We start from the raw sequence: 16,578 nt of genomic DNA, 5'->3' as shown, positions 1-16,578 counted from the left end.
CTGGGTCACAGAGCATTATATGCATTATATGCAAAATGCCTGGAGTTCTCTGCACAAATACAATCCACGTCTTTACAGAGAGAACGCACAACCGGCCTGAGCTAGCTAACGTTAACGTTGTATTAGCTAATGCTAATTTATCCAGATAATCTGAAAGACCGTGCTAGCTGCTTATTTTATTGTATCAATGCCGTTTAATGACCTTGTCCCGATGTTGTTACTGATCTCTTATCAGCGCAATGTGTGTCAAATCATCCCAAAACTCATGACGTAATATGACCCTCCCTAGTGGGCCTCTGATTGGCTCGCCAGTGTCTGACCATGTCTGTGACCTAGACCGCTCTGGCTGCAGTGCCCTCTGCTGGTTGTTCAGGGGAGTGTGTAGGTCACATTTATTTGTGCGTCTGGTTTGTGGTAGGAATGTCTCATCGACACAAAAGCAAAAAAGCGATCCGCATATGCAAATTCAATACAAATACAAATACAAAAATCAAGCATATTTATATTCAAATCTGAAAAATATATGTACAAATACACCTTTATTCATACAAATTCTTGATTTATTTGTATGTCACATTTTTATATTTATACATTTTATTTGTATATATTTTCAAATCTCAAAAATATATTTACAAATACGCATTTATTTATACAAATTATGTATTTATTTGTATATCACATTTGCATTTGTATATTTATTAATATATGCATATGTATTAATATCATATTGATATATATAATTTGATGTGAGACAATTCTACTTCCACAGTTTATCAGTTAATATGCTATATTAACTTCACATCTAATTGACCACCACATTTTCTGATATAATTTATCCTGAATTAATTAGTTGAGGTTATATTTAGTTGAGCAAAAAAAGTGAGAATAATCCTCCTTTCTTCTTTGATACTTTTGCAATCTCAGTTTTTGAAATAAATACAGATATATATTGCAGTAATGATTATATCTGCAAGCTGTGGTTACTGACATACTCGTCAGTAATTCAGCCCCGCTAGCAGCTCTCATTAATAAAATATGTCATGCGTGTATTTCCAGTACACTCGTTGATTGGTCAGGTGGACTGTCCAAACATGTCATTTAACCGTTAGTACAGCCGAATAAATAACGGAAACATGGCAAAGTAAAAGTTTTAGGTGAAAGAACAGTGATTAATCTTAAAAACGACACCACCTTATACATTAAAACATTGGGACTTACACAGTGGGCCACATGAGGTATAAAACATAAACATATCACGTTTAAACGTCGCTTTTATTTCGAGTTGAAGTCACCTTGCCTTATTTTGAAAGTCTTTACCGGATGTAGTTTAATTTATTTTTCCTATCTTGATAATAGTGGTGTCTGCGGATGCAGGACGCGGTGGACAGCAGCCGGATAGAAATCTACCAAGGTGGGGTTAAGACCTTTTTCATGTTATAATCATTTTACATCAAATCAATCGATCCGTAAATTAATTAATATATGGTAGTGTGATTCATCAAAACTCGCCTGCGAACAATTCAGACCGTCCATGCACAGGAAATGTTGCTGTTAGAACAGCTGTTTTGTAGGAAAAACATGAATGCACATCAATGTATTCTTGGACTGGATGTCCAAGACAAGTGATGAGGGTTTTATGGTGCTTCTTTCAAGAAATACTGTGCAATTCTGCAAGAAGGGGCGTTACACAATCTAATGATACCAATCGGGATAATGGATCCTAATTGACCTGAAGCCTGCACAGAAAGAACTATTACTCCTTAGAGAACGACTGTATTTTATAGCTGATGCTGCAGGCAATATTGCAATATGTATGTTCATATAAGAATACTCCATAATAAATATATAGAAGAAAAATACTCCAAATATACTGTAAATGCTTCACTTAGTTGGCTAAGTGTGAATATAAATTGAAATATTCATCAATACCATGTATTTTATTAGGCAATTAACCATAGACAAATATTGAACTTCATTACATTACATTATTATACCATTGTAGAATAATGCAAAGAATATTATCATTGAAATGATTGATTATTGGAGAAGTATAGTAAAAAAAAAAAACAGTTCATAGTAAGGTTTTAATTGTCCATTTCCAACACCCAGTTAATGGAAGCAAACCTATTTTATTGCCTGATAATACTGCATGTTCATGCTTTCACGTCAATAGACATACGGTATTATCATAAAACGTATTAATCGAAATCAGACCTGCAACGTAATTATGAGATGTCATCAAGATTTCACACATATGAGCGATTCGGCATACAAAACTAGTTTTCGAAGTGAAAAATCCGACTGCGAAAACAGAATTGTGCGATTGCATCCCACTCAGTCTGGAAAGAGACGTCGGTATGAAACATAACGCTTGTATTTATATTTTCTAATTGTTTAACAAGAATGAAGAATACAGTAGAATGTTGTAGAAGCTTAATTAGAATTGTACAAGTATTTTGACGTATAATAAAAATGAGAGATGTCCAATAATGGCTTTTTTTTGCCGATATCCGATATTCCGATATTGTCCAACTCTTAATTACAGATTCCGATATCAACCGATACCGATATATACAGTCGTGGAATTAACACATTATTATGCCTAATTTTGTTGTGATGCCCCGCTGGATGCATTAAACAATGTAACAAGGTTTTCCGAAATAAATCAACTCAAGTTATGGAAAAAAATGCCAACATGGCACTGCCATATTTATTATTGAAGTCACAAAGTGCATTATTTTTTTTAACATGCCTCAAAACAGCAGCTTGGAATTTGGGACATGCTCTCCCTGAGAGAGCATGAGGAGGTTGAGGTGGGCGGGGTTGAGGTGGGCGGGGTTGAGATGGGGGGTAGGGGTTAGCGGGGGGTGTATATTGTAGCGTCCCGGAAGAGTTAGTGCTGCAAGGGGTTCTGGGTATTTGTTCTGTTGTGTTTATGTTGTGTTACGGTGCGGATGTTCTCCCGAAATGTGTTTGTCATTCTTGTTTGGTGTGGGTTCACAGTGTGGCGCATATTTGTAACAGTGTTAAAGTTGTTTATACGGTCCACCCTCAGTGTGACCTGTATGGCTGTTGACCAAGTATGCTTGCATTCACTTGTGTGTGAAAAAAGCCGTAGATATTATGTGATTGGGCTGGCACGCAAAGGCAGTGCCTTTAAGGTTTATTGGCGCTCTGTACTTCTCCCTACGTCCGTGTACCACTCCGTACAGCGGCGTTTTAAAAAGTCATAAATTTTACTTTTTGAAACTGATACCGATCATTTCCGATATCACATTTTAAAGCATTTATCGGCCGATAATATCGGCAGTCCGATATTATCGCACATCTCTAATAAAAATGTCTTTAAAAAAGAAATTTGTTTTTTGGAACCAAAAATTCGATTGAAAAAACCTGCAGTCAAAACCATAATTATGAGATTCTATCAAGATTGTACAAGTCCGAGCACTTTGACAAACAGTATTGACTATGGTTTTGAAAACAGCTAGTTTAAAAAAAGAGAGTCTGCGTCAAAAATACTGGTTGTCTTTAATTTTTTTAAATAGCTTGACTGGAATAAAGAACAATCTTGAAGTTCCATCACGATTGTAGAAACATGAGCAATTTGTTTTATATTAATTACCATTGTTTTGAAAACAAAACTAGTTTTTTGAAATCACAAATCTTACCGCGAAGACCTGCAACAAAATGATGAGATTCAATCAAGATTGTACAAATATGAGCGATTTGACATATCTTGAAATGTCTTAAAAATAAAATACATTTTTGAAATGAATGCAAAAACCTGCAGTCAATAACGTAATTCTGACATTCTATCAAGATCGTACAAGTATGAACCATTTGACATACAGTTTACTACCATGGTCAAATCTAATTCTGTGAGAACAGAATTGTGAGATTGTGTCAAAACATAACGTGTGTATATAATAGTTTAACTAGAATTAAAAAAAAGTCTAGAAGTTTAATCGAGATTATACAAATATGAACAATTTGTCGTATATTAATTACCAGTGTTTTGAAAACAAAACTACCTTTTTGAAATTCACAAATTTACTGCAAATAACTGCAAATTATGAGATTCAAACAAGATTGTGAGAATATGAACAATTTGACATATATTATAAAGTTAAAGTTAAAGTACCAATGATTGTCACACAAACATGCTAGGTGTGGCAAAATTATTCTCTGCATTTGACCCATCACCCTTGATCACCCCCTGGGAGGTGAGGGGAGCAGTGAGCAGCAGCTGTGGCCATGCCCGGGAATTATTTTTGGTGATTTAACCCCCAATTCCAACCCTTAATGCTCAGTGCCAAGCAGGGAGGTAATGGGTCCCATTTTTATAGTCTTTGGTATGACTCTGCTGGGGTTTGAACTCACAACCTACCGATCTCAGGGCGGACACTCTAACCACTAGGCCACTGAGTAGGTTATTATCATCATCTGATATATATATTGACATATATATATATATATATATATATATATATATATATATATATATATATATATATATATATATATATATATATATATATGATTCAAGACATCTCATATATATATATATATATATATATATATATATATATATATATATATATATATATATATATATATATATATATATATATATATATATATATATATGTATATATATATATATATATATATATATGAGATGTCTTGAATATAAAAATGTGTTTTTCAAATCAAAAATTCCAATGTAAAAACCTCCAGTTAATCACACAATTATGGAATTCCATCAAGATTGTACAAATATGAGCCATTTGACATACAGTATTTTACCATCGTTTTAAAAACAAAGCTAGTTTAATCCGACTGTGAAAACAGAGCTATGAGCTTGTGTCACACGCAGCCTAGAAAGATAGGCAGTATCAAACATAATGCCTGTATTGATATTGTACTTTTAGAATAAATAACACAAAATTGGTCTGGAAGTTAATTCAAAAAGTACAAGTAAGAGCAATTCAACCCATATTACCATGTTTTCAAAATGTGAAATATGCCATCATAACACAGATATGTTGATATGTTTTCAGGTTCACGCTGGTCCATTCTTTTTTTTTTCATGCCGGTTCCTCTTCTCAACAACCTGCACCACTCATAAAAAACAAACACAAACACAAACACAAACACAAACACAACACACACACACACACACACACACACACACACACACACACACACACACACACACACACACACACACACACACACACACACACAGCCCCCCGTTGCATCTCCCTGCTTCTCTGTGTGCTGTGCAGAGGAGAGAAAAAGATGACGCTGTACTATTTTTAGCTGCCCCTCCTGTCATCTGCATCCACACGCTTCCTCGAAAAGGAGGCCCATGATTGGGGGAAAAGGGGGAGGAGGGGAGGGGGCGCTCCGCCATCTCAGACAAGCTGAAAGGACGCAGCATCTGCATTACTCGCTCTGACGTGATTGATGTGTGCTATTGACGTCACTTGAGGGATGCAACATGCAGTTCTTCATTTCCCCTCTGGGCTGACCTTTGACCTGTGATATTCCGTCCAAATTTCAAAAATATGGTATTGATATTACCGCTTATGGAGGAATTGTATGGTCATGTTCACACTGCCTTTGGTTCTTGCATGTGATGCGTGGGAGGGAAGTTCTGTTGCCACATCATTTTATGTGGTCCTCTACATTATATATGAGGGCCGCCACAATATTTATGTGGCCGGCCACATTATTTAAGTGGCACGCCACATTATTTAAGTGGCACGCCACATCATTTACGTGGCCTGTTACATTATTTAAGTGGCAGGCCACATCATTTTACATGGTCCTTTACATTATATATGAGGGCCGCCACAATATTTATGTGGCCGGCCACATTATTTAAGTGGCACGCCACATCATTTACGTGGCCCATTACATTATTTAAGTGGCAGGCCACATTATTTAAGTGGCAGGCCATATCATTTTATGTGGTCCTTTACATCATATATGAGGGCCACCACAATATTTAAGTGGCACGCCACATCAATTACATGGCCCATTACATTATTTAAGTGGCAGGCCACATTATTTAAGTGGCCTGCCACAACATTTATGTGGCCCATTACATTATTTAAATGGCAGGCCACTTCATTTACGTGGTCCATTACATTATTTAAGTGGCAGGCCACATCATTTTATGTAGTCCGCCACATTATTCAAATGGCCCGTTATAATATTTAAGTAGCAGGCCACAACATTTTATGTGGTCCTCTACATTATATATGAGGGCCGCCACAATATTTATGTGGCCGGCCACATTATTTAAGTGGCACACCATATTATTTCAGTGGCACGCCACATCATCTATGTGGCCCATTACATTATTTAAGTGGCAGGCCACATTATTTCAGTGGCACGCCACATCATTTATGTGGCCCATTACATTATTTAAGTGGCAGGCCACATCATTTTATGTGGTCGTCTACATTACATATGAGGGCCGTCACAATATTTATGTGGCCGGCCACATTATTTAAGTGGCACGCCACATTATTTAAGTGGCACGCCACATAATTTATGTGGCCCATTACATTATTTAAAGTGGCAGGCCACATCATTTTATGTGTTCCGCCACATTATTTAAGTGGCCCGTTACATTATTTAAGTGGCAGGCCACATCATTTTATGTGGTCCTCTACATTATATATGAGGGCCGCCACAATATTTATGTGGCCACATTATATAGGTGGCACACCAAATTATTTAAGTGGCACACCACATTATTTCAGTGGCACGCCACATCATCTACGTGGCCCATTACATTATTTAAGTGGCAGCCACATCATTTTATGTGGTCTTCTACATTATATATGAGGGCCGCGACAATATTTATGTGGCCGGCCACATTATTTAAGTGGCACGCCACATTATTTAAGTGGCATGCCACATAATTTACGTGGCCCATTACATTATTTAATCTGGCAGGCCACATCATTTTATGTGTTCCGCCACATTATTTAAGTCGCCCGTTACATTATTTAAGTTGCAGGCCACATCATTGTATGTGGTCCTCCACATTATATATGAGGGCCGCTACAATATTTATGTGGCCGGCCACATTATTTAAGTGGCACGCCACATCATTTATGTGGCCCATTACATTATTTAAGTGGCAGGGCACTTCATTTTATGTGGTCCTCTACATTATATATGAGGGCCGTCACAATATTTATGTGGCCGGACACATTATTTAAGTGGCACGCCACATTATTTCAGTGGCACGCCACATTATTTCAGTGGCGCGCCACATTATTTACGTGACCCATTACATTATTTAAGTGGCAGGCCACATAATTTTATGTGGTCCGCCACATTATTCTAAGTAGCCCACAGCATTATTTAAGTGGTCCGCCACATTATTTTATGTGGCCTGCAAAAGGCTTGGTGAAGAACATTATGCTCTTTAAATTTTGACAGAAAAATGTATTGCAAATAATTATATATTCTACACTTTAATATAATCTGATCAAGTAACAAGCATTTTTGTTGGTTTTCAAGATTAAATTACTTAAATGGGAACTGCACTTTTTTGGGAATTTTGCCTTTCGTTCACAATCATTAGGAAAGACATGACGATGGATGTTTGTTTTTTTTTTCATTCTAAATATTAAACAAATGCGATGAAAAGTCCACTTACAATGGAGCCTACGGGAGCCGCGCAATTCCGCCTACAAAGCCCTTAAGAAACATCCAAACACCTCCACTAGGGTTTTATATACATGATGTAAGTAAGTATATATGTAATGTAGTAACAGGCATATTTATAATGACATTTTATATTTACGTATTTGATCATTTTAAGCATACACGGCACAATAATTTAAAAATGTTTTCTTCATCACTGATTATTACTCACTGTAGACTTTATGAGAGCCATCAAACCTAAAACATCACTTACTGTGCAAGGTCTGCTGTCATTAGGATGCCGACTGCTAGGATGTTCATATATTCCCATTTAGATGACAAATGTCTCATAATCCTCAAGAAGAAAAAGTGTGTGTGTGGGGGGGGGGGGGGCAAAGCCCCCTTTCGTGTCTTTCTCGCTAGGGTCCTGAATAGCTGTCAAAGTGTACCAACTTGTTGGAATACCTACTCAGACTTCTTCAGTCCAGGTGAGAGGCATGATTTATAATCTACAATAAACTCCCACAAGCAGGAAAGCGAGGAAGAGGCTTACCACTCGACGATGTGGAAAAAGGCACACACGGTAGTGATCACGGCACCGCCATAAATCGTTTGTCCGTGTTAGCGCTTAAAATAACAATATCACTAATACTTGCTTAATATTCAAGTCACAAAATGTAAATGGAGTATTGTTGGCACTTTTTGAATGGTTATTTATTGGATTTTATGGGCGAAATAATGGCGCTCCCATTGGCCACGCTGTAAGCAGACTTTTATTCACATTTATTTATATTTAGAATGCATAAAATTTTTAAAAATCCATCCGTCGTCATGTCTTTCATAAATGATTGTGAACGATAGGCAAAATTCCCCAAAAATTGCAGCTCCACTTTAAATATCTGTGTGTCACCTTGAGCTAGGATTTAATAACAAGTATGCATTAATCTGTAAAACAGTTGCCTATGCAAAATGTGCAATGAGGCTATTATATGTTTATATTCATATACATCCACTGATACAATCGGCCCTCTGAGAGCAGCCACAATTGCAATGTGGCCCTCACCTGTCATGTCAGGTCTGACAATATGTATTGTTTTTTCTATGTTGATGTTTAGTTCCTGTCCAGCACTCTTATTTTTAGTTTTCACTTCCTGTTCTGCCATTAAGCGCTAATTGTACTCGCCTACCTCTGATTGGTTATCAGGAGACTCACCTGCCTGAGATCACTAATCAGAGGGGTTTTGTGCCAGCCTCACATCTGAGTCGAGGGTGGATCCTTGCTTTTTCTTGTGTTCATGCTTCTTGTGCACTTCCCTGCTGCACTATTCCTCAGTGTTTGTATTACGCGACATCACGTCAGGTCAAAGCATCTTCCTCCTGGGAAATGTTGAGTAAATTGACTTGTACAACAGCACCCTCTGCTGGATTTAAAGCTACATTTCCCCTGCAGATAGCGCCATCAAACCACTTTCAATTCAAATTACTAATAGAAAAAAATATTAGCTACTTACGGCGGAGAAAAAAGGGTTGTGGGGGTCTACTGTAATCAAAACTATTCTGTTGACATTGTTGCCTATGGGCCCAGTTGGCCCGAAGAAGGATGGGAGTTCTAAGGCAGCCATCTCTGATTAATGAAATGAACCCGACTCGCTGGCAGTGGCACTTAAGTCCTGATCAATCCAGCTCGTCAATCCTTTTTAGGTGTCAGCTTTAAGGGAGCACCTTATGATGTCATCATCATCCAGGACAGACACTCCCTTTTCATGACTGGTTTCACAAACTACAACAACAAAAACTAGCTACGAGTTTTAATATATGCGGAAATCACTTTTTACTATTTGTTTGTATATTGGATGATCAAGTTTATACAAATTAGCTGCAGGAAAAACACATTTGTCTATTTAATGTTGGATCTTGGGGAATTTACAGTGCATAGTAAATCAAAACCCCTATACGAGCTATTGAAGCTTCTCTTCGGAAGCCTTATTTTTCCTTTTTGGGTTTGTGCTTCTTCATTATTTATGGAGCATCTCTGTGTTGCTTCATGTAAACTGATAGGAGGGCGCAGTTGTTTGGTCTCTCAACAATCTAGTGTTCCACTGCAGCGAGTCAAGATAACACGCTAAGTATAGAGCAAGCCACTTGGACTCAGACGGGAGTCAACATCTCCTCAAGGTCTCCCAGTTTCCTCTGATTTGTCCTTGCGGTGCTCTGCGTCATGCGGTTATGAGACAGTCGCTTTGTTTATTCCAACAGTTCGGGGAAATTAGAAAGAAGATCAGAAAAGATACTGACAAACTAAAGAGACGTGGCGGTCTACTTTGATACACGTGGTACGTTAAAGGTGCTCAAATGGTCAATACACTGTGTATCTTTGCTTTATACAAAGCTAAGATATAAATATATATGTCATTGATTAAGCACGGTTGACTTTTTTTGATCACACTTATGGTGCATGGGATCCATTAAAGACCTTATCCTTTTTCCATTGGTGTCCACAGATGGCCTCAGCAACAGCAACCTATGGACAGAAGGAGTCCTCAGACCAGAACTTTGACTATATGTTTAAGATCCTCATCATTGGCAACAGCAGCGTGGGTAAAACGTCCTTCTTGTTCCGTTACGCCGACGACTCCTACACACCAGCCTTCGTCAGCACGGTGGGCATCGACTTCAAGGTGAAGACCATCTACAGGAACGATAAAAGGATCAAACTACAGATCTGGGTAAGACTTTAACGCGGATGAACTTGAGGTGATACTGTCAAACTCATTTTCATTGAGGGCCACATCGCAGTTATGGCTTGTTACAGTAAATAAATATTAGAGATGTCCGATAATGGCTTTTTTGCCGATATCCGATATTCCGATATTGTCCAACTCTTAATAACCGATTCCGATATCAACCGATACCGATATATACAGTCGTGGAATTAACACATTATTATGCCTAATTTTGTTGTGATGCCCCGCTGGATGCATTAAACAATGTAACAAGGTTTTTCAAAATAAATCAACTCAAGTTATGGAAAAAAATGCCAACATGGCACTGCCATATTTATTATTGAAGTCACAAAGTGCTTTTTTTTTCTTAACATGCCTCAAAACAGCAGCTTGGAATTTGGGACATGCTCTCCCTGAGAGAGCATGAGGAGGTTGAGGTGGGCGGGGTTGGGGGGGCGGGGTAATGTAGTGGGGGCTGTATATTGTAGCGTCTCAGAAGAGTTAGTGCTGCAAGGGGTTCTGGGTATTTGTTCTGTTGTGTTTATGTTGTGTTACGGTGCGGATGTTCTCCCGAAATATGTTTGTCATTCTTGTTTGGTGTGGGTTTCACAGTGTGGCGCATATTTGTAACAGTGTTAAAGTTGTTTATACGGCCCCCCTCAGTGTGACCTGTATGGCTGTTGACCAAGTATGCCTTGCATTCACTTGTGTGTGTGAAAAGCCGTAGATATTATGTGACTGGGCCGGCACGCAAAGTAAGTGCCTTTAAGGTTTATTGGCACTCTGTACTTCTCACAGCGGCGTTTTAAAAAGTCATAAATTTTACTTTTTGAAACCGATACCGATCATTTCCGATATTACATTTTAAAGCATTTATCGGCTGATAATATTGGCAGTCCGATATTATTGGACATCCCTAATCATTAGTGTATCATTGATACTAGAGTGATTAGATTAATATTTTCATTTTCCCTTAATATTTTTTTTTTTGTCGTTTTTGTTATTGTTTACAAACTCAGGGAATGATTTCCTAAACACAGGAGGACTTTGGGGGGAAAAACTACATGATTCCAAGTACAAACTATTAGATTTTGTTTTGATCAAACAATTGTATGTAATAAAAGAAATCAAGGCATAATGTGTTGATATTGTTACACTGCCTATAACACTATTCACAGGCACGGCCACCGCTGCTGCCCACTGCTCCCCTCACCTCCCATGGGGTGATCAAAGGTGATGGGTCAAATGCAGAGAATAATTTCGCCACACTTAGTGTGTGTGTGACAATCATGGGTACTTTAACTTTAACTTTTTATAAATGTAATAAAAAATACAGTTGATACATATGATGGGTGTCATTTGATCCCACTCATGGATGATCAGAATTAGCTTGCATAAAACCCTGATGGGAACATCCCTATAAATAACACACAAACAACAGGATATGTGTAAATAAAGTGAAACTTTTGTGAATGTTTATTTCTTTGGAAATAAACTTTAGAACATATGTGTATCAAAGTTTAAATAATATATGCAGAGAATAATTTCGCCACACCTCATGTGTGACAATCATTGGTACTTTAACTTTAACTTAATATCTTATTTGTACAGGGTTAAAAATAATCTAGTGAGCATACCTCGATTTAACAACTCAATTGGTTCTTAAAACGAAATGTTTGTATAGTGAAACATAGTTCCCAGTGAGAGACAATGTGAACATGAATAATTGGTTTTAGTCTTGACTAAAGTCCCTATTTTAGTAAAAGAATGTGCACTTTGATTTGAAGAGACCATGAGTATATATATATATATATATATATATATATATATATATATATATATATATATATATATATATATATATATATATATATATATATATATATATATATATATATATATATATATATATATATATATATATATATATATATATATATATATATATGTATGTATGTATGTATGTATATATATATATATTGGTACTTTAATCTTTAATATATATATATATATATATATATATATATATATATATATATATATATATATATATATATATATATATATATATATATACACATATATATGTCATGTTCAAACACTGATGACATATATTAAACAAGACAAGAAGCAAGGAATTAAACAGAGACATAATTCAATTTGGCTTATTGAGGAGAAACGCGTACACCTGTACCCTTGTACAGTGTCACCACGCTCTGACGAAAGATTGTACGCCTCCTCTTTTATTTGGACTTTCCCTGATTACATGGCAACGGCTGTTTCTAAAGGGACGGGGGTCGTAAACAGCCATCGTCTTTGATTACAAAACAGTTCAAAGAAAAGGTCGTAAAACAGTTCAAAGAAAAGGTCGCCTTGAGGGGAGCCAGGCCCTGCTTCCTCTACGCTTTGTAGTTCTTGGGTCAGACAATATCTTTCTGTTGATTACAATACATGAAAGAAACAGAGCACCTTCATGTTGCTTCCCATCCTACACAGTGGAGTTTTACAAGCCTTCTTCTTGGTAGGATCAAAGACAGCTTGTGTCTTCTCGCCGGGAACTCATGGCAACACAAAGTTTTGTGATAACTTAGATACAATTATTCTGACAATATATATAATATATATATATATATATATATACATATACATATATACATATACATATATATATATATATATATATATATATATATATATATATATATATATATATATATATATATATATATATATATATATATATATATATATATATATATATATATATATATGTATGTATATATATATATCTTAATATAAAAATGGATCAACAATCTCTTCATTATCAAAACAACACAACAACAACGGCAAGCTCAACTGTCAACGCGCGCCCAAACACAAAAGTCCCTTTGGTGCTCTCAAAAACGTTAACAACCATGTTGCTACAATAATTTAAAAACGTTAAAAAGTCATATAATTTTTACCTTGCTGTCCGCAAACGGCACACAACGTGCCGTCACGAGGCGAAAACGAAGTGTGGGCAGGCAGGGAGAGGAGGGAAAATGTGTGTGGGTTCCCCTCTCCTCTCTAAGTTTAAGTCCACAGCGATTCCCTCCTTTTTTTCCTGGCTTGTTTGTAGGCTTTTTTTTGGACCCATATTGACTAAGCAAAACTTTGTGAATGGTGGGAATAGAACATTCATGCTGAAGTACTGAGAAATGGTGACCAAGTAATGGACTGCGCAAACAGGATATGACCACGTCCCGTGGGTACTGTACTGCACAGGAAGTGATGTAATCACCTGAAACATGTATTTAGCGCGATCTGAAGGTTTGTAAACCGAACAGTTCGTAAATCGAGGTTCCACTGTAGTACATTTTTGACTCTGCCTCTCAAAAGAATCGGAATCGAGAATCATTGGGAACTAGAATTGAAACGATAAATCGTAATTAGAGATGTCCGATAATATCGGCAGTCCGATATTATCGGCCGATAAATGCTTTAAAATGTAATATCGGAAATTATCGGTATCGGTTTCAAAAAGTAAAATGTATGACTTTTTAAAACGCCGCTGTACGGAGTGGTACACGGACGTAGGGAGAAGTACGGAGCGCCAATTAACCTTAAAGGCACTGCCTTTGCGTGCCGGCCCAATCACATCATATCTAAGGCTTTTCACACACACAAGTGAATTGATTGATTGATTGATTGAGACTTTTATTAGTAGGTTGCACAGTTAAGTACATATTCCGTACAATTGACCACTAAATGGTAACACCCGAATAAGTTTTTCAACTTGTTTAAGTCGGGGTCCACTTAAATTGATAATGCAAGGCATACTTGGTCAACAGCCATACAGGTCACACTGAGGGTGGACCGTATAAACAACTTTAACACTGTTACAAATATGCACCACACTGTGAACCCACACCAAACAAGAATTACAAACACATTTCGGGAGAACATCCGCACCGTAACACAACAGAACAAATACCCAGAACCCCTTGCAGCACTAACTCTTCCGGGATGTTACAATACACATCAACTCCGCCCACCTCAACCTCCTCATGCTCTCTCAGGGAGAGCATGTCCCAAACTCCAAGCTGCTGTTTTGAGGCATGTTAAAAAAAAGAATGCACTTTGTAACTTCAATAATAAATATAGCAGTGCCATGTTGGCATTTTTTTCCATAACTTGAGTTGATTTATTTTGGAAAACCTTGTTACATTGTTTAATGCATCCAGCGGGGCATCACAACAAAATTAGGCATAATAATGTGTTAATTCCACGACTTTATATATTGTATCAGTTGATATCAGAATCGGTAATTAAGAGTTGGACAATATCGGAATATCGGATATCGGCAAAAAAGCCATTATCGGACATCTCTAATCGTAATCTTAATTTTTTTAATCCAAACGATGCCAAACTTTACACACATGGAAAACGTGACTCAAAGGATGAGTTATGGAGTTGTTTTTAAGGTAATGGTGGTCAGTGAAGCTATTCTTTGTGTCTGTGGAAGAGCTAAGAAATATGATATGTTGCATTGGAACAAGTCGATAATTAAAGCCAAAGTGGCTCACATTTCCACTGCACTGCCGTTTTACTGCAATCTAGTAGTTGTTATTTAGCGGAAAATATTTAAAAACGTGTTCTAAAAAAAAAAAGGGATGGTCTAGCGTCCTCTGCAGTGGACGTTTGCTTTTGCATAACTGGGCTATTTTGTCCCAAAATGTGTAAAGTTGACAAAAGGTCTACTGCGGAGGACGCAGGTTCTGAGGGAGGATGTCCAGGGTCGTCAACACAATATAGTGTTTGAATAAAGGTTGTGTGGGTTTACTTCAGTCAAGAGTATGAAATGTCCTGATAGTTGAGTAGGATGATTCAAAGCTGAAGAGAAATGCTTCCAACTGGTGTTTCAGAATGATGCTGGTTGTTGTGAGATTGCTAGATGTGCAGGAGACTATTGCATTGTGGGGTTTGTGTATTTAGAACTTCTGTTATTGTCACTTATTTACATGTAGAAATGGAGCTACCAAGGTTTCAATGTTAAGACTTGGTTGTACAAATAGGTTCTTTAAAGTGCCGGGGGGTTATATGTATACACTCGTGTTTTCTTAAAGATAGGTATACAGAACATGTTTGCGTGCGTGTGTGTGTGTGTTTTATGTGTGTGTGTGTGTGTGTGTGTTTCACTCTGTTGTCAGCCTTTTCCAGGTCTTGCCTCCAGGAAATAAGGCACAATCAGCCAATCAGAAAAAAGACAGCGGTGCCGGTCTTCCCTTCCCCCATTACTAGATGTCTCCGAGAAAATAGCTTCCCATTTCCACACACACACACACACACACACACACACACACACACACACACACACACACACACACACACACACACACATGCAAAATCCCCATCCCCCATTTCAGCCATCCTCTCAGTTGAGTCGATGAAAATGTTTTGAGTATTTAGTGTGTTAACGTTCAATGATGAGCGCTGTATTGCCATGTATAATGCATCCACTAAGTATTTACAGCACATCACTTCTTTCACATTCTGTTATGTTACAGCAGGCGTGTTCAAAGTGCGGCCCGGGGGCCATTTGCGGTACGCAGCTAATTGTTTACCGGCCCGCCACACATTCTGGAAATGCTACAAAAATAAAAAATAAACATTGAAAATAAATGCAAAAATAAAAATAAAAAACATTAAAAAAAGTAGAATGAGGTGAAATCTAACTAGAAAAAGTTGCAATGTTGACACAAAGCTGCCATGCAGGCTGTTTTTTTTTCTTTTGTCTATCTTTATTTTTCTTTTTTTGCCATTGCTCAAAAAAAACAAAAAAAAAAACAATGTTATAATTAATTATTGACCTATTCAAGGCTCCAATTATTTCAAATATTTCACTTTAAAATGTTTTATGTGGAATATATTGCATATATTGTGTGGTTGCCATACAAAAACATCAACGTTTTCTTTGACAAAAGAGCATAAAACAAACAAAATAATAGTTCAAACGTAAAATTGACAGATATATCTGAAGTTGATCTCGTAACTTAAGTGTTGAAAGTAAAAAAAAACTAATACAAATGTATCACTTTGAGTGGGGCACCTTTTGTATCCTAAATATATTTAATGGGATTTTATTTATATTTTCACTGTGAGTACTCAAAAATAACAATGAATTAATATCAATGGTGTCCTGCAT

General features: G+C 37.0%; 1 protein-coding gene across 3 annotated transcripts in view; it reads left to right on the top strand.

The window, feature by feature from the left end:
- The window catches only part of rab3ab (RAB3A, member RAS oncogene family, b), an 88,345-nt gene that overhangs the window by 53,703 nt on the left and 18,064 nt on the right, over positions 1-16,578 (top strand). Inside the window, exons 1-2 of one of the 3 annotated variants that reach the window (XM_062028104.1) lie at positions 1,326-1,411; positions 10,173-10,397. In XM_062028104.1, the coding sequence (XP_061884088.1) occupies positions 10,173-10,397 (225 nt within the window). In that variant the 5' untranslated portion in view covers positions 1,326-1,411. Of the gene's footprint in view, positions 1-1,325; positions 1,412-9,986; positions 10,005-10,172; positions 10,398-16,578 lie in introns of those variants that run through there. The other 2 variants (XM_062028105.1, XM_062028103.1) reach the window with 2 other exon arrangements.

This window comes from Entelurus aequoreus, linkage group LG19, assembly GCF_033978785.1.
Source record: "Entelurus aequoreus isolate RoL-2023_Sb linkage group LG19, RoL_Eaeq_v1.1, whole genome shotgun sequence".
NCBI classification, from domain to species: Eukaryota; Metazoa; Chordata; class Actinopteri; order Syngnathiformes; family Syngnathidae; genus Entelurus; species Entelurus aequoreus.
The sequence above is the reverse complement of the archived record's forward strand: the minus strand, read 5'-3'. Positions and strand labels throughout refer to the sequence as shown.